Source organism: Etheostoma cragini, chromosome 20, assembly GCF_013103735.1.
Source record: "Etheostoma cragini isolate CJK2018 chromosome 20, CSU_Ecrag_1.0, whole genome shotgun sequence".
Taxonomy (NCBI): Eukaryota; Metazoa; Chordata; class Actinopteri; order Perciformes; family Percidae; genus Etheostoma; species Etheostoma cragini.
The window spans coordinates 7,875,169-7,892,962 of record NC_048426.1 but is presented as its reverse complement, the minus strand read 5'-3'; the positions used below and the strand labels follow the sequence as shown (position 1 = coordinate 7,892,962).

The window sequence follows — 17,794 nt, the reverse complement described above, 5'->3', positions numbered from 1 at the left end:
ACCAGTCAAGGGTGTTAGTGAGAGTGTACCTTGGTGTTAGTGGGAGTGTTTCAGCACCAGCTGTTGTTTGTGGCTCATATTTTACAGGAAGAAATTACTGTACACACGTCTTATTCACACACATTAGCAACTGCGGCATCTTGACACTTCGTACTGCTGTTGTTAGCCACTTTATCTGTGTTCCTGTTACTTCTCAAATTCATATTTAAGACACCCCATCATTCAGTTCTTTCACCTCATTTTCCAAAACAATGATACAAACCGGTAACTCCGACAACTGTAGGATTTACAGATGTCTGTGTTTCTTAATATGAAGGCCTTCTTCTTATTTGTTAAAAAAAATAGCAGGTCAGTGTGTGGGTAAAAGTTGTCTCTAACTTGTGTTTAGCTTCCTTCTGTGATGAATCATGATACCATTGTGCACATGCTTCTGTTGGGTGCTTAACTATTTAAGTAGTGTGTAACTGAGCTGTACGCCCTACCTTTTAAACTGGTTATGTTGGTGACCTACTTCTGGCTCCTACACTGCATTATAAATGTCTCTTTGTTTCATTGTCACCCCAGAACTCTTTTGTTGTGCAATTTCAAGCTACATGTTTTGCATTCAGGATCTTTTCCTGAGTCGATACTGGTGCTGACAAACCACAGTATCAGGGCATTGACCACCTTGATTGGGTTGTGCCCCCACCAAAACCAGTAGTGTTGTTCACACATTAGACTGAGTGGTGAAAACTACAACACACGGGTTCTCTTAATCTGAATACTGCAATCTGTAAATTTGATGAGGTCCACAAAGCTTTGGTCACAATGTGACTGGATACTCCCAACACTTGATGACCAATGGTTAATCACTATGCAAATATTGTCACTTGACTCTCCTAATCCTGAACTCTCTCACAGTGGTGAAATCAATATAACTATACATTAACTCAACTAGGCTATACAATTGTGAGGTATACTCTACTTGAGTATTTCCTTGTAATGCCACTTCAACTCTACTACATTTTTTACCTTTACCATTTATATTTTGCACATAAAATGTGAGCATTTTATTTAGCTATTGTAGATTAATCTGTACAATAGTAACCTATAGTACATGAAGTAGCATTATTGTTTCCAGCTTGTCAATACAAATATAAATGCTATTTACACATTAATGCACATTAATAATTAAATACGTTAAATAGGCTACATAACACTTACATAGGCTCATCTTTCTGCATGAGTAACACTTATTTTTTTAATACTCCACGTAGGCCTACATGTTGCTAATTCTGTAGGACTTTAACTCATTTGGTGAATCAAAATGTACACTTGGGCATTGCTACCTTTAGTAGGCTAGTAATTAATACTTCTACCACTGCTATTATATCGGCATTGTGGACTCTGGTGCTCGTTTAAATGCGTCACTAAAACACTTCTTTGGTAGGTTACTCAGCTTTGAAAGTTTGTTTATGTTGCTGTACTGTATAATCATAAGATATTATGAGAGCCCACATATTTAACTGCTGAGACCCACACTCGCTACCTAGCTTGCCCCGAAAAACTCGACAGGCTTTTTTATTTACCAAGTACGATGACTCAAAGTACGCTTTTCATCACATAAAAACCTAACAAACCTGAACACTCCATATGATGTTCTGGAAATTTGCCGCGGCCTCCTTTTTTCCGCAAAAATGATAGCCGTCTTGCCCAATCGCGACTCAAGTAGAAGCTTGTCCCCGCCTGTTTCTGGCTCTTGAAAGTGCCTGGACTAATCAGCGCTCGCCTCCGTGTGTTCAGCCATTTTGTAAGAAAATCAAGCAAGTCTGCCGCCCTACCTTCGCTTCAGACCTCCAGTTTTTTCTTGTGCAATGGACGGGTAAGTGAAAAGAACCTCACTTAAGACTTTATTAGGCAAACCGAGCGCTGTGTATTCCACTTTAAAATTTCAGTTGCTTATTACTACAAGTTGATACCGATTGCGGTTTCACTTAACCGTTAGACCTGGGAAGTTTTGAAACCGTTTTTTCATCAAAACATGCAACAGTTAGCTGGACCGTAACGTTAAGCTAACCAGCAGCTGCTAGCCATCGCTACTGCTAACAAACGTTAGTTATGGGAACCGTTTGAACGGACATGTTTTATCCTTTTTATGTAAACGGAACCGACGCTAATCATACGTTTACGTTTCTTAATAAGAGTTGGAACAGACATTTTTTTTATTTCAGGAACATACAGGAACGCAAACATTAGTTAACACTGGCTAATTTAACGTTACCTTCGTAACATAACTAGGTTAAGGGAGCTCGGGCGCTAGCTAAAGCAACGTGTCTCATTTCCGCATTCATTTGTCTGCGGAGTGCCATGTTGAAGATGTCTGGCTTTAAAATTTCCCGTTGATTTAATCAGGGACTTTCATACCAGGTTCGATTAACAGGGTTTGCTACACAATAAGGACTCGTTACATCAAGCGTATTTTACCCTTTTGATAAAGAGAATTTGACTGTTTAAAGCACTTCCAATGCACTGTTACATCGAACTCGCTCAGCAATTCGCTCGACGTAGCTAAATTTGTTATTCGAGATTTGTGTCATTATTACTGGCAAGTATACTGTTAAGTTTCCACACTGAAGTTTGCTTTGCCAACCCTTTGCAGCCGCCTAGACGCTGACTTGTATCCTCTGGGATCCGGCTACGTCCCTGAAATTGAGTAAGTATTTTGTTTATTTTAGCATGACTGGCTTTAGCTCGAATTATTGAAGTGTAGCTAATGTGTTCTGAATTTCAAGCTTCGTAAATGAATGAGGAAGTCATGTATGCTTTTATCAGAATCGTAGTATCGGTCCTTGTGTAAAGAATAGAGTTAGCGGAGTGCAAACTATTGTGCTGTTGTGAGAAGTTGTTACTGGACCATTATCTTTGGTTTCATTTTGTCCACACACTTACCAACTTTATTTCTCTTTCACAGAGGTGTCCATGACATATCAGTTGGCACAAAGGTAGGCAATTGTTTTTTAATCATCTTCATATTGCAGCTGTGATTTTTTTTTTCTTCTTTTTTCTTTCTTCATTTCATGACTACTAAAGAAATGGTAGTTCTTTAGAAATTGTGAGTGGTGTAAATTGTGAAACTGTGGTTGCAGTAGGTTTGTAGCATGTTTAGTTTTATTACAATTAAGAATGGAAAAGAACTGTGGTGACACTGGGGACTTGAGACACGGTTTGCATGAGCTTCCTCTATAGATAGATTCTGAGGGGGAATATTGGAATTTTCAGGCCTGTTTCTGTGGCTGTAGGGAAGTGAAACTTCCTGTTTTTTTTTTTGTGTTCCTTTTTAATGGCATGTTGTCCTTACCGGAATGTTAAGAAAGCAGCTGTGTCCTGCCCGGCACTTAATATTTATTCAGCCTTGTTTCTGGCAGAAGACTATTTAACATCCCCAGTGAAACCAGTTTTTTTGTAAATGTCTTGTACATCTATGTAACTGGAATAGCAGCCCTTTGTTACAGGTTTATGTTTAAATGGAGGAACACATTGGTTTTTGGCAAACTGTTGGTTGTTCACTTGCATAACCAGTAAAAATGCCTGCCTAAGTAGTGATCCTTGTTAACAGGGCCTGAGGCAGCTATGTGTAGGAGGAGTAATTGAACTCAACCTTAGAGCTGTAACCATCCTGGCGTAACTGTCCTCATCCTCCCGGCCAAAGGTCTTTATACTGTTTAAACAAGCACTCTGATACACAGACCCGTAACAGGGGCACACCCCACCCACTTCATTCAATTCAGTAAGGCTTTTTTTTTTTTTTTTTTTAACGTGAACAATGTACAGTTTTAGTGTTGACCGGTACTCAAGGTTTTACTTTCAATGTGATTCTTTCCTCAACTTAAACGACTTTTAAGATTCAATGTACTGCGGTAATGAAAATGCTGAGTTATGGAGAGCTGCCTCGCTAGAATCTGTAATTATTCTGTCTGGGCAGAGCGTCTAGCATTCCGCGGTCGCATTCCAATCTCCCCCCTCCAGCCCCCTGGTGAGGCACAGCTCCCTGCCCCCTCCACTGGAAGAGGCGGATCACAGTTAACACACATGTCTGTACCTGTGCTGCTCTCCTTTGTGCTTTTCCTGAGTGATTACCACCCACCAACCCCCCAACAGAGTCCAAAATGAGGTTGTTTGTATACAAGTACGATAAATAATCTCAGCCTTAGTTTTATGTTTGTTTCCCCCCCCCCCTTGCCGCAAAAAAACACGTTCTTTTCCTCATCCTTTTTGGTGCAATGCAAACCAGGTGTGATGTGCTGTAAGAAGCAGGGAAAATGCCCCCAGTCTATGTTCCCTTAGTTTAATTAAATATATATATATATATTGAATTAAGTTCAAGGTGGGCCATTTTAAGTTAGAGGAAGCTGCGCAACAGTTTCAGCATTGCAAACCAATATGTGTCATTCTCTCCTGAAGGTTGCTGTTATACCGTCAGCGTCGCGAGCAAACAAATGATGTGAACAAGTTGATACACATCTAGTGTGTTTGTGTTGGAGTCTATCAACACTTTTTTTCTTTTCTCCCAAGCTCTTTTTCTTTTATTGGCCTTGTAATAGGACTGGAAAATATATTTTAGTAATTTACTGAATATTTCACAGTACACATTGCTTGAAATTAAGACGTCTCGGGGAAAAGATACATTTTAATGTGTATCAAGTTTCCTAAAGGTACACAACAACTTGTATTTTGTGTAAATAATAATTTTAAATATTGCTGTATTATAAGTAAGACGTAGGACTTTAAAGGAGGGGGTGGGGTTCAGGAAAAACTAACACGACTTTCACACAGGAAATGGGTATTTGTAATATCCTCACCATTTTGGAGTCTTAACATAACTGTTGTTGCTACGTGGCAGTCACTTTTTGCCTGCTTTTTTAACACGATTAAACAAAAAGAACTTAAAAGTTTAGAATTTCTGGCTTTGATTACTTTTCTGTTAAACGCCCAGCCCTACTTTGTAACTTAACGTAGTGCTGCTTTGCCCTCTCTTCCACACTCCCTACCAAAGGGATGGGAATTTTATTCAGTCATATATTACACAAGACTGTCTTAGCGCTGTGGTTATTTTTAAAATGAGGAAGTAGGGGGAGAGCGAGAGTCTTGTCATAGAACGGTAACCATCAGTCCCAAGAGGAAGTTAAGCGAAACACTGGAAGCAGGCCTAATCTTGCTGCTTTTCCTGTTTGGAGTTGGTCTGCTGACTGATAATGTGACACTGCCTGCCCACAAGCATTGACTGAGGGGTGAGCAACTTCCTTTTGGATTGTTGGTTTTTCAGCTTTTTTACACCGCATGTCTTTTGACATCATCTTTAACCATGTGTTTAAATAGTTAAGCGGACCCTCCCATTTTAAAAACCTTAACTTTTGTCTTGCATTATGTTGTGCACCTTAGTTATCTTACCTTAGTCTGCCAAGTATGCATTCCATTTATATAAAGTTTTGAACTTTTGCCAAACCGAGAGGCCCCTGGTCATGAAGCCACAGTGAAAAGACATAAGAATGTCTCTTGTTGCTCTACATTCATGAATTGAGATAGCAGACCCAGTTTGTGTGGGCCTTAGAATGAGAGTGACTGACTCAGCCAAACCATCTGGAAGTCAAAGGGTAGTTTATACTACTGCTTAGTTTTGTGCTCTCATGGCAACACACCACCCCTTTAAATTGTTAAGAGGAACCACCAAATGTTGCGTTTAGAATCACTATATTTCTGCCATTTAATGTGCCTGACTGGACACCACCCCCAGGCCCCTCCACCTTCCACATGTAAAGGCCAAGATTCACAAGGTGTAGTAAAATGCTAGGTAACCTGCATGACTGGTTGTTGTTGGTAAAGCGCTTCGGGGCTCTTTAACTCGTAGAGTCCTTGGTGCTCCATATGTGTGTGCGCTGCCGTGTAACAATGCCCCTAGTCTCAGCCAGAACAGGACTTTCATTGTAGAGCTTAGGCTGCTGAGCCACTTCTTGTGACTGCTGTACTTCATCTCGCACAACCACAAACTCACACACAACCATAAGGACAGCCCTGAAACGGCACTTTATATCTACAAGAGAGAGAGCGGGAGGACACAGGGCTGTTTCAGCAGACAGTAAACTAGTGTGGCTGGAAGTATACCCATCTTGTCTCTACAATCTAAACCACTTGTGTGTTATCCTTCCTCCTTTATACTCAATAATGAAGATGGGTTGAACTGACTGACCGCTGCTGTCTAGCCAAGGTGTTACTGCTGACTTGTGTGCTTTCAGCTGAGCAGAAACTGTTCCTCCTCGAGTGTGATTTCCCCAAGTCAGAAAATAAAGGTGGCTCTGGCTAAGATTTGGAACTAGGAAATGCTGTTGGAGAATATTATAACTGGGACGGGAAGACGTGAAGTCAGATATCCTTGATGACAAGCTAGGTCATTCAATTCTTCAGGTGAGGGAGGTGCAGTTCTACTCGAGCGGGTTTGCTCAAGCCTCTTTGGTTATCAGATTACTTCCTGCTTTATCACACAATGGCTCTGTAATATGAGAGCTGGGCTCTCCACCTGCTATGCTGTGTCCTCATTGGTGAACACACTGAAGTGAACCATTGTTTTCTCTCTTTTTGCAGAGGGGATCCGACGAACTCTTTTCTTCTTGCATATCCAACGGGCCCTATATCATGAATGCAGGTAAGGGGGTTGTCATGGAGGGGTGAATCCTTTTTATTGAAGTGCATGTCGTTTCTGTGTTTGTGTTGCCATGACAATCAATCCATTATTCAAGGAGAACCAGAGCCTTCTGTTCCACCCCTGATTGTATCTGCTTCTGCTTGTTTTTTTTTTCTGCAGCCAATGGCAACGACAGCAAAAAATTCAAAGGTGACGTCCGCAGCCCTGGTGTTCCGTCACGAGTGGTCCATGTACGCAAACTGCCCAACGACATAAATGAGGCTGAAGTTATTGGCCTGGGACTGCCCTTTGGGAAGGTCACTAATCTGCTGATGCTGAAAGGGAAAAACCAGGTAAGGACAGATGTGTGTGTGTGTGTGTGTGTGTGTGTGTGTGTGTGTGTCTTTTATTTTAAGTTGTCAATTATCCCATCCTCTTTCAGTCACTATGTTTTCTGACTTGTACATCTCTGGAGACGGTAAAGTTTAAATTAAAATCAATACATTTATTATTATTTTTGTGTGGGTGTAGAAATTTTACCGTGGCATGTCGCCATCAGCATAGAGGAATTTCTGCCGCCATGGTACAGGGCGGATTCACAACAGGGTTTGCGCTATGTCCATTGCCGCTCCTTTAGCGGTTTATGAAAAGTCATAATAGTGACGTGGTTGTAATTACACAACTCCTGCAGATAAGCTAACTGATAAGCCCGTTGACAGTGACGTTATTAATAAAATTTTGGCACAGTTTTTCTGGCTGTAGTGATCATAGTGACTGAAAGTGTGATGTGAGATTCTAAAAAGAACTACACGCTGTCTTCTACGGATGGAACGGTACACAGAAATCACGGTTCAGTTAATACCTCGGTTTAGACATCGTGGTTCAAAATGATTGATGGAAAAGTGAAAAAAAAATATGCCGAAGGCAATATTTATTTTGTCTTTGCCTGTACCACCTAGTGTTATAGTCTCTCCATTGAGCTAGCTGCAAAAAGCGTGTAAGATGTAAACAAAAAGTGCCCCACGTCGTCTCTAGACTCCATCTGTAACTTGTAAACAAAATAAGCCAATCGGCTATAAAACTGAAAATACAGCAGCTCTGTTTTCTGCAAAGATGAACTAAATTACCTGGTTAATGCAACGTTATCACGTCTCCCGGCCATTTTCACTGCAGAAAGCTGTTGCCTGACTGGCTAGTGCTAATAGTATTGTATGGTGTATATATTGACCAAGGCCAGGCCAGCTTAGAGGCGTCTTTCTCTCGTCGCGTCCCGCTGTCTCTCGTACCAACACCGGCTCCGCACCCTATTCCCCCCCTTCTACGTGCCCACACAGAGAGGGTAGGGGCTGCTCCTCAGTCACACAACAGAAGACTTTTATGGCGGAACAATGCAGACAAGCTCTTTGAAAGTTTCAACTTGTCTGAATCTTTGGTCTGAACGAAGTCTTGATTCCCTATCAAAAACAATAAAGATGAAAATTCAATTTGGAAAGTTTTAAAAGTAAAAAAGGATGATGGGCACTAAAAATGCAGGGTTTAAAACGGACCTGCTAAATTATTTCTAATGCTTAATAAACATTGCCTAAGAGTGGCACGTCATATGTGATGGGAGAAACATATTGACGGTTTCTCTGGTCCTCCCCTGTAGGCTTTCTTGGAACTGAACAGCGAGGAGTGTGCACAGACGATGGTGAGCTACTACTCCTCTGTCACCCCTGTCATCAGAAACCACCCCATTTACATGCAATACTCAACCCATAAGGAGCTTAAGACGGACAACTCCCCCAACCAAGTGGTAAGAATTTGTGCTCACACATACATGCACATTTGCAATTCACATCAACTGTGTGCTGAATGGAGACTTTTATAAAAGTCTCAGATTTATTGGTAAGATATTGTTTGAGAGAATTTTATAGGTAAACCACAGAAATGAAAATGGATTAAACCAAAAAAGCATTGCCTACATTCAGCTCTGTAACTTATTACTGCATATGTTTCTCCAACCATGCTAAGAAATTCCTCTTTTCTTTTTTTTCTTCTTCTTCACCCTAGCGTGCACAGGCAGCTCTGCAGGCGGTCAATGCACTGCACGGCGGTGGGATGGGAGGCATGGCCATTCCTGCAGATGTAGCTAGCATGGGAGGAGCAGGGTCGCAAAGCCCTGTACTCAGAGTCATAGTGGAAAATCTCTTCTACCCCGTCACCCTGGATGTCCTACACCAGGTACACGCAGTTTTGCAATTTGTTTGAACAACTAGTTACCTAAATTTGTAAATGATTTTTATTTTTTTTAAAGCACCGCAATAGTTTAAGCAGACCTACCTGATTTTCTACTATTCTACTCAATAAAAAATGTAAAAGCAGTGTAACCCACAACTGCATTGTACCATGTGTACTCAACCTACTTATATATGTTGATAGTTTGTTGTTGCTTGTGTTTCTTCATTCCTTGTTACTGAGAAAGTTTCTCTGTAGCTCACATGTATTACATTGTCAGCTAAATATATTGCTAATCTGCTAGCATAAACAAAATATGCATGTTGTTAATAATGGTAGTTGTGATGTGCCCCTAATTGTGCTGTCTCCCCCTCCAGATTTTCTCAAAGTTTGGCACCGTGCTGAAAATCATAACTTTCACTAAGAACAACCAGTTCCAGGCTCTGATCCAGTATGCTGATGGCTTAACAGCTCAGCACTCCAAACTGGTAAGACTGGTACAACTGTTGCTCTTAGTCATGATGTTTCAGTCTGACGTTGTTACCACCACTTTAGCAGTAGGGTTGAGTTTGCACATTGCAGCTTCAGTGTAAACAGTGTTTGACTAAATATAATAAAATCATAATTGCAAAACATCACTTATATTGCTGGCAATCTAATTCTCCAATATCTCTCAGTCTCTGGATGGACAGAACATCTACAATGCCTGCTGTACCCTGAGAATCAGCTTCTCCAAGCTCACCAGCCTCAATGTCAAGTACAACAATGACAAGAGCAGGGATTACACCCGACCTGACCTCCCCAATGCGGATTCACAGCCCTCCATTGACCATCAGACCATGGCTGCTTTTGGTAAAATACATAGTCAAGTTGCTTTTGAATTATCACTAACACGTTTTACTTGGCCAAATGTGTAAACATTTTCTAATTTGCTTGTTTGGCTGATCATATCGCAAGCACAAATTTGATGGAGGGTTTTATGGTCTTATTTTTGTTCTATTTTTCTTTTCTATTTTTTTTTCTCCTCTTGTCCTAGCTGCTCCAGGCCTAATCTCAGCCTCTCCTTATGGTGGAGCTCATGCCTTTCCCCCAACCTTTGCCATCCAGCAGGCATCAGGTCAGTACTATACAGTACAAGGTCAGTTCTTCTACAAGCTATTCAATTTTGAGTGTGACCTATATCTCTTCTCCAAACATTCACCTGCTATCTGCAGTATGTAATTGGCCTTGATGTAGGGTTGCACGATATGGAGAAAATGACAAATTTTGAAGGAATGATACATTTTTGGGGGATTATCAAACAACATAACCAAACAATACTTTGAGAATGATTTGACACTTATTTTGCCTTTAACAAATTTTTCCCTTTAGTCCATATTGCGGTTTCAATAAAATTGCCATTTGTGCAGCCCTACCTTGATGCTAACACTATTCATATATTTCCCAGTTTTTCTGCTTTTGTTAAACACCATTTTGCTTCATTATGTAGCTTGCAATGCATAAAAGTAAATGAAACTTTTATCCTCTTCAGGGTTGTCGATGCCTGGTATTCCTGGCCTGGCGTCCCTAGGCCATGGTGGCATGGCGGCTGCTGCAGCGGCCGCTAGCCGCCTCGGCCTATCAGGGCTTACGGCCTCTGGGGGCCACCATGTGCTGTTGGTCAGCAACCTGAACCCTGAGGTCAGTACACTTACTAGGTTTAAACAGTTCTACATCCTGCCTCTGTCAGTGCAGTGCTGAGAAACATAGAAATGTTACCTTGCCATTTGTTTACACTATGGTTAATGGGCCTGGGTCCATTTGTGCAAGAGCTCCAGTGTTTTTCCCCCAATTTCTCAACACCAACATGTGATCAGACGAGTTGGGGCCACCTAACCACGGTTTTTAATTAAAAGGGGTCATCAAAACCTCTTCTCTTTCAGGACCTTTGTGTTTGACCAAACCTGCTGCATTTCTGATCTGCCACTTTGCTCACTGTGAATTTTAAGTTTATTCAAAACACTAACTTCTTTTTTTGAAACTTACCATTTCATATCTTCATTTTTGTCCATTAGTTGAAATCATTCTTAAGTTGTTGGAGAGACAATATTACTTTTTTCCTAGTATGTTTTTAAAGAAACAAACCATGTACATGATTTAGGTCTTTTTTTAAATTTATTTTTTAAATATATAGTGTTTAGAATGCATAAGTAGTCTGTCATGCTCATTACATTTATTGTAGTTATCTTAAGATGTTAATTAAGTTCTGCTTTTTAAGATGGAACAGGTATATTAAAATTACTGTTTTTTCTAATGTAATTTTAAATTTAAACGAACAAAGCCTGTAATTAAAAGTACATATTGTCTCTGCCTTTTTCTGTATTTCATTGTTAATCTTTTTTTCTCTTCTTTTTCTCCTAGTGTTCCCATAGTGACAGTGCATTTTAATTTAGCCAGTTCTACTGTCTGAAGCACTACATTTCTTTGTGTATACTGACCTTGTTTTTTTTTTTACTTCCTTTTTCTCTCTCTTCTCTTCTGTTCCCCTCTCCCTCTTTGTTTTAAAACCCCCTCACCTCAACACTTGCCAACTGACTGCACGCCCCACAACCAATTGTTCCCTCTGTCCTCCTCTCCCCTGTGTCACTCCTGTTACTACTACCCAACCCTCTTTCTCCCCATTTCATCATCCCCAATTTGGACACCACCCACAAATTGAAAATGCAACAAAAACACAACATTGGCTCCTCATTGCCATCATTTGTCCCTTTGATATCTTTCGCTCCTCTACCTCATCTCTTTTCTTTCCTTTCTCCTCTCTCATGCTCTTTAAATCCTCAACTCCTACTACTCCTACTACTACTACTCCTCCTCCTCTTGTCCTCTCCATTCTCTTCGTCCCTCATGCCTCTCCTTCCTCCATGGTACTGTGGCCTTCCTGTGGACCTCGCTGCCTGTGGCCTGCGGACATGTCCTGACTCCACTCCACTGTCCTCCGCTCCGTCTCTTTTCCCCTGTCCCCTGTTCCCTATCCCCCTTTGGCCCCCTGCCCCGCTGCTCCCCCTGCTGTCTCTAAAGAGCGTTACGCCACACTGCCTCTTTATTCTTTTCGGTACGTTATCATCCTTTCATCTCCTTTTTTATTACTACTGTTACCTGGCAAGGTGGGCATGTCTTGTCTCATGTTGTTGGCTTTGTTTTTTTAACCACTGATGGCTCATCAGGCTACAAGGCTATCAAGGGTGGGGGTGTCTGTTTGTTTTGGGGTTTGTATGACCTGTTTTGGTTGTTGTGGGTTTTGTGTGAGCAAAGTAAGGTGAGAACACCACACAAAGCTGCAGCATTTCATTTGTAACAACAGTGGTTTACTGTCCATGGGCACAGCCTCTCAGTGGAACTTTTGCTTCACTAAATAGAAACGCGGGGATCGTTTTGTTTGGGAATGAGGCAGGAAGGCGATCTAAACTCTAAAGCATCACGCCCAGAAAAAGGGTAACAGTAAACTCTTTGCTTTTGACTGGTCTAATTTCAACAGAGCAAATTTAAATTTTGGTTAGGTTGATTTTCTGTGTCTCACAGTAACTAATCAGATGTAATGCTGCTGCTTTGTTAGTGGTTATGAGTTGACATATCCCTCTGATTATGTCACCATATTTCTTTGCGGTTGTCTCAGTTGCATTAATGTAGATATATGCATGTTTAGTTTATTCCTGCATGTCTCTATATAATGCCAATAAGTTGGTCAAGAAATTCGCTTTTTCTTCACTGTAGAGCAATTAAACCGATCAGAACACCTTATTTTACTACACTTTGATTTTTGCCTTCAGATCACTACCTCTCCCTTCTCAAGCATAACCATTTTAGCTGCCGGCATCTGTGTAATTGTTATCTAAGAGGGCTTATGTAGGATTAGTTGTAGATATCCCATGCAGAATTCAACATTAAAATTAGTAGAATAGCCTGACAATTACTTATTAATTAGACAGTGTTCTTTTAGTAGCAGTATGATTATCAATGTCCCTGATGTGATTTAAATAGTTTTTTGTTGCTGTGATTGGTTGTGTAGCTCCTGTTAAGGCTGCGTTCTTTGTTGCACTTGTGTTGTGACCCCTCCTTTTTCCTCCCTAGGTGTGTACGGCGATGTCATGAGAGTGAAGATCCTGTTTAATAAAAAGGAGAATGCTCTGATCCAGATGTCTGATAGCACACAGGCTCAGCTAGGTAGCTACACTTGTTCTCTGCAAAACAAAATTTGCTTTCTTTTGCTGTATCATTGTCTTTCATCTTACTTTCTTCATCTTACTTTCTTCTTTCATTATTTCAAAATACATTGTCTGGAGCCTTTACCTAGTGGGCCTCAACTGAGCAAATGAGGCAGGAATTAATTTGTCTCATTGTAACCCAGCTATGAGCCACCTGAATGGCCAGCGTCTCCACGGCAGGGCTATGCGTGTGACATCATCAAAACACACCACAGTGCAGCTGCCCAGAGAAGGCCACGAGGACCAGGGCCTCACAAAGGACTACAGCAACTCACCGCTGCACCGTTTCAAGAAGCCTGGCTCCAAAAATTACTCCAACATCTTCCCACCCTCTGCAACACTCCACCTCTCCAACATACCGTAAGTGCTGCTGCAAGAGTCTCTTTTTCGTTCCCACTCTCTCTCTCCAGCAACTTCTGTGCTGTAAACTTTTTCATTTCTATTCATTTTCATTGTGTTCCTTGCCAAATGCTTGGGACAAAGTAGTTGTGAAAGTATTTTCTAAACTTGCTACTCTGTAGAGTTTCATTTTTAGATGTATTTAGGCCTTTTGTTTCACCATCTGAATAAACACGAAAATACCAATAAGTAAAGGGAATGTCAACTTCTTGGTTTCCCCCTCTGCTTTCAGGCCTTCTGTGGTGGAGGATGACCTCAGGAGGCTTTTTGCCAGCTCAGGAGCCACAGTCAAGGCCTTCAAGTTCTTTCAGTGAGTCTCAGTCCAGTCCCACACATTCTTTTTATTGTTTAGAGTCTGAAAAGAGCATAGAGGAAAAAATTGTCAGAATGTAGCAAAAGGCAAGCAACCTTCAAATAAAGGGGCACCATGTTAAGTCACTCAAAACACATTATTCCCTCTTCACTTAACAGAAAGGACCGTAAGATGGCCCTGATCCAGATGGGCTCAGTCGAGGAGGCAATTGAGTCCCTCATCGAGTTCCACAACCACGATCTGGGAGAGAACCACCACCTTCGAGTGTCCTTTTCAAAGTCCACCATCTGAGTGCCTTTGCTTCCTCCCTCCAAGTCTATTGCCATCTGAATGCTACTTTTGTCGAGGTTGCTTTCAGTGGAACAGGCCACCATTACATGTATATGGCTGTGGTTCTTTGCAGAATGTTGCTCCCTTCACTGTTCTTAATCATTCCGTCATCATTAGGTTTGGGCATCACATTTTAATTGTTTTTTCAGTCGAGTTCTGGTTCCAGTTTTGTCATAAATTACCAAAATATGTTAAACGTGCAGCATTATTTTCTTGATTGAAGCTGTGATAAACAGTAATTCAGCATAAAATGCAAGGTATGTCTATATGCCACGCATAAATGGATTGTTTGTCTTTTACACTTGTATGAATGGGTCCTGCCAACATTAGTTGATACTGGGACATAGTGATTTTGACCAGGATTTTTCTTGCATTCTTGTACCATGGTGCAGTATGTTATACAATTTTTGCTTAGTGGTTACAGTTTTCTGGTATTGCTACTCCCTTTTTGTGAAGTTTAGCTACATGTTTAAGCGGTAGGTCCTGCCTGTAATGATCGACACTACTCACGGGCATTGGCGCAAATGTAACCATCAAGCTAAGCTAATGGTCACAAACTTATTTTAGAATCAGTAAATGGAATCAGTGTATTTCTTGTTCCAGTTTAGTACAGAGTTCTTGGTACTCAAACCAAATCATTAATTTGTTCCATCTTAAAGTTTCAAGTGGGACCCTGGGAAAGGGGCAACATTCTGCTATGAAACATATTCTTGCATTGGAGGTGAGGTAGGGGCAGCTGAACTGTCACTTTAGACCAAATCGCTTAATAAAAAGACACCCTCCACCACAGATGTATGCTTATGTGGATGAATCCTATCCACACCAGACACACTTCTGCATTCCTTTTACTATGATAGTCATGTGGATATATGTGTGCCTTTTTTTGAAATGCCACTTTGTACCTGTTTGGCCAGTCAGAAACGGTTTAATACAAAGGATTTTGTTTTGGCTAATAGCCCACCAAGCAATTTATTTCCCAGTATCCATTTTGATTTTATCTTCTTGTAACTACCCGCCTATTTGCTTTGGGGGATCCATACCACTGTCTAAAGTCCTTCAATAAGGATGCATATTTCTTTCAATCTCTGTATCTGCGGTCTTGTGCCTTACTTTGCCCCAACCAGATTGCCTTAAGCATTGCTCTGGCTTTATTTGGATGATCAGTGGCTCGCAAAATGCCTTTTTTAATTTCTTGTGGTATGTACCAGCACTGTCAAAATAGGTGGGGGGAGTGGCTCATCCAATCTTCTGTTTATTCTTAAACCCAAATGTTTATCTTTGGATTTGTATGCATATATCCCCTATTATATGTATGTAGAAACTATGAATGTAAGTCAGTTAGATGCCTAATATCCCTGCTAGGTGGCGTAGGTCTGATAGGTGTATCTGTGGCAGGATTTAGAGCTGCGTCCAGCCTTCCTGGCTTACAGTCCCCACTCACCTCCATTTAGTCCTTTCTCAGTAGGGACAATGGTGTTCGGGGTGTCATTTAATCATTTATTCATCTATACGTGGATGACTATATATTCATTTATCTTCTTTTTAATGTTAGTATTTACATGTGTATCTCTTCTAAGCTTACTGAGACCTATATGTAGTGGCTGGGTTTGATCACAGTGCCTTGACTCCTTGAGTTTTCATTCTGAGGCTGAGACAAATTCTGGCCTGGTGGCCCAGTTGACTTTGTTTACCTCTCGGTCAGGTGTTTTCTTTCTAGTCTGCAAAGATGCCGGTATCCCATTATATTCAGGAACTTCTACCTTTTGAGAGGGCATCTTGGAGATATTTTCCGCTGAAAGTAACAGTCCTGGACTGTGTATAAAAAAAAAAAAAAAAACAGCAAACATATTTTTTTTTCTTCTTAAATTCAGGATAACAGGATTACAAGGTGAGATAGCCCTCGCCTGTTCCTGTCTGTGTCCCCTTGCACCACAGTCGGGTCCTGTAGTGCACTTTTCCTCAGTGATTGATCATCACGCTCAAGTCTTAAACGTTGTCACATTCCTGAGTGCCTCAAGCACCAGTTTCCACAGCCTCGACCACTGTAGTTTTGGACCAGATACAGATGCGCTCTGTCTCTATTTTTGTAAAAGATTATTATGCATGGTTTAACGAAGCTTCATGTAGCTACAGGCGGTTATTGCTGTTAAGGACCAAAGTATCTTCTACCCCTGCTGTTTTGTAGTGACTTCTAAAGGTTTTTTTTCCCCCGTTATGTACACAAGGCTTCAGTTTCCATCCCCCGTTTCTCAGATGCCTTGGACAAATGTCACATGAAGTTAAAATATCTTTCAGCCTATACTGTATATTGTATCTCCTTTTTGTTGGATTGACTTTACAAAGAGCCTACTTTGGTAGAGATTGCTTTAGATGGGATGCTTGATTGAACTGCAGTCCTAGCTATGATGTTTTTGTAGAAGAGTAAAATCCCTTTCATTTTTTAGTTTAAAGCTTTTATTTGTCTCCTTTTTATATGGGGGTGGGGTTATTGTATGAAGCGGGATTGCTGGTTGTATATATTCATGTTTTTGTACCACAAAATCATTTGGATTTTATCCACTTTACGTTCAAAACATGTATATTTTGATTAAAAACAATACGCACCTGTTGAGCTCTGCGGAGCTGTAAAAACAAAAAAAACTTTTGTAACACAATTACATTAAATCTATCTGAACACAGGAGTGTCTCCGTATGTGCCCCGCTCTCCTCCCATTTCCCCCACCCCCCCACCCCCTTGCTGTTCTGTTCTTGTCTCTTGCATCTTCTGCTGCCTTCAATAAATCTTTAGTTTGTTCCTTCTTTCATCTGGCCTCGTTTGGTTTCTGTCTCTTCCTCTCTTTCCTGTGGAACTGCTGCTCTGTATCGGTTAACATCTCGTAACATTTCCCACATTTCCCATCGTGTTTACTTCTGGTGGGTTATTTAATCTTGTACTATATTTCCAATTTCGTACTCATCCCATCTGCAACTTTACTGACTGCTCATCTGGGCTTGGCTCAATCCCATTACAAACCACTGATAAAACTGCTACGATGATGGCAGGGTGCAGAGTTAATTTGCTGTGCAGCGCTGGATACTTGCTATTCTCAATGATTCTGAATAATCCTTCATCCTCCTGTACTCCACCTCCTTTTCGGCTTAGTCTGACTCAAAGATGAGCCCGGTTGCTGTGGAAACAAAGTCAAAGTATCTCATAAAATGAATAATTCAGAGGAACTACAGGCATGGCTATCACGTATATCTGACATCCATGTTTAGCACTAAGTCTGTGGGGGGGAAACTGACCGTTAGTCCTACACCTCCTGAACCACCAGGGGGCGGTCTTGCTCTGCTGGGGACCAAGGGCTGCTGAGCAGAGGTGACTTTACCTGCCACTCACACAATGTCAATAGTTAGTGGCTTAATCTCAAGTGCTTCCTTCGGCATTCTGGCATTATACCTTCTTTTCTTCTACTTACTTACGGAGCGGTAGAGAGGATTAACCTCAGATCTTCCCTGCCTTTTCAGAGAGGGACAAATGAGAGGAGAATTGAGTCCAGCAGATCTTTATTTGTGGCTGCCAGGAGCTGGATTCTGTTGTTTAATCCCAGCAGTTTGTGGAGTGTGGTCTTAAATATAGTTTGCTCCAATTTAGTTTAA

General features: G+C 41.1%; 1 protein-coding gene and 1 long non-coding RNA gene across 5 annotated transcripts; one reads left to right on the top strand and one right to left on the bottom strand.

Moving 5' to 3' along the window:
- Window positions 1–1,617: 1,617 nt before the first annotated feature.
- ptbp1a (polypyrimidine tract binding protein 1a) lies at window positions 1,618–16,833 on the top strand. Of its 4 annotated transcripts, none has more exons than XM_034857737.1 (16): window positions 1,618–1,861; window positions 2,639–2,692; window positions 2,951–2,981; window positions 6,616–6,676; window positions 6,836–7,008; window positions 8,304–8,450; window positions 8,708–8,878; window positions 9,250–9,360; window positions 9,550–9,724; window positions 9,909–9,989; window positions 10,404–10,552; window positions 11,930–11,963; window positions 12,980–13,072; window positions 13,257–13,473; window positions 13,745–13,822; window positions 13,984–16,833. In XM_034857737.1, exons 1-16 carry the CDS (start codon window positions 1,854–1,856, stop codon window positions 14,114–14,116), a joined length of 1,716 nt encoding a protein of 571 aa, XP_034713628.1. In that variant the 5' UTR covers window positions 1,618–1,853; the 3' UTR covers window positions 14,117–16,833. The 4 variants fall into 4 exon arrangements, with proteins under 4 accessions (XP_034713628.1, XP_034713627.1, XP_034713631.1 ...); XM_034857736.1 differs by having other exon boundaries at window positions 9,909–10,010; XM_034857740.1 differs by lacking the exon at window positions 1,618–1,861 and adding an exon at window positions 2,347–2,420 and having other exon boundaries at window positions 9,909–10,010.
- Window positions 9,908–10,336, bottom strand: LOC117935550. The gene is made up of 2 exons (XR_004654785.1): window positions 10,288–10,336; window positions 9,908–10,098 (listed from the first exon to the last, which is right to left on the bottom strand). It is a non-coding gene; the product is annotated as an uncharacterized LOC117935550 (long non-coding RNA).
- Window positions 16,834–17,794: the final 961 nt, after the last annotated feature.

Coding starts and splice junctions, on each gene's coding strand:
- ptbp1a (XM_034857736.1), top strand. Junction 9,725..9,908: donor TCAGACCATGGCTGCTTTTG/GTAAAATACATA, acceptor CTCTTGTCCTAG/CTGCTCCAGGCCTAATCTCA. Junction 13,474..13,744: donor CTCCACCTCTCCAACATACC/GTAAGTGCTGCT, acceptor CTCTGCTTTCAG/GCCTTCTGTGGTGGAGGATG.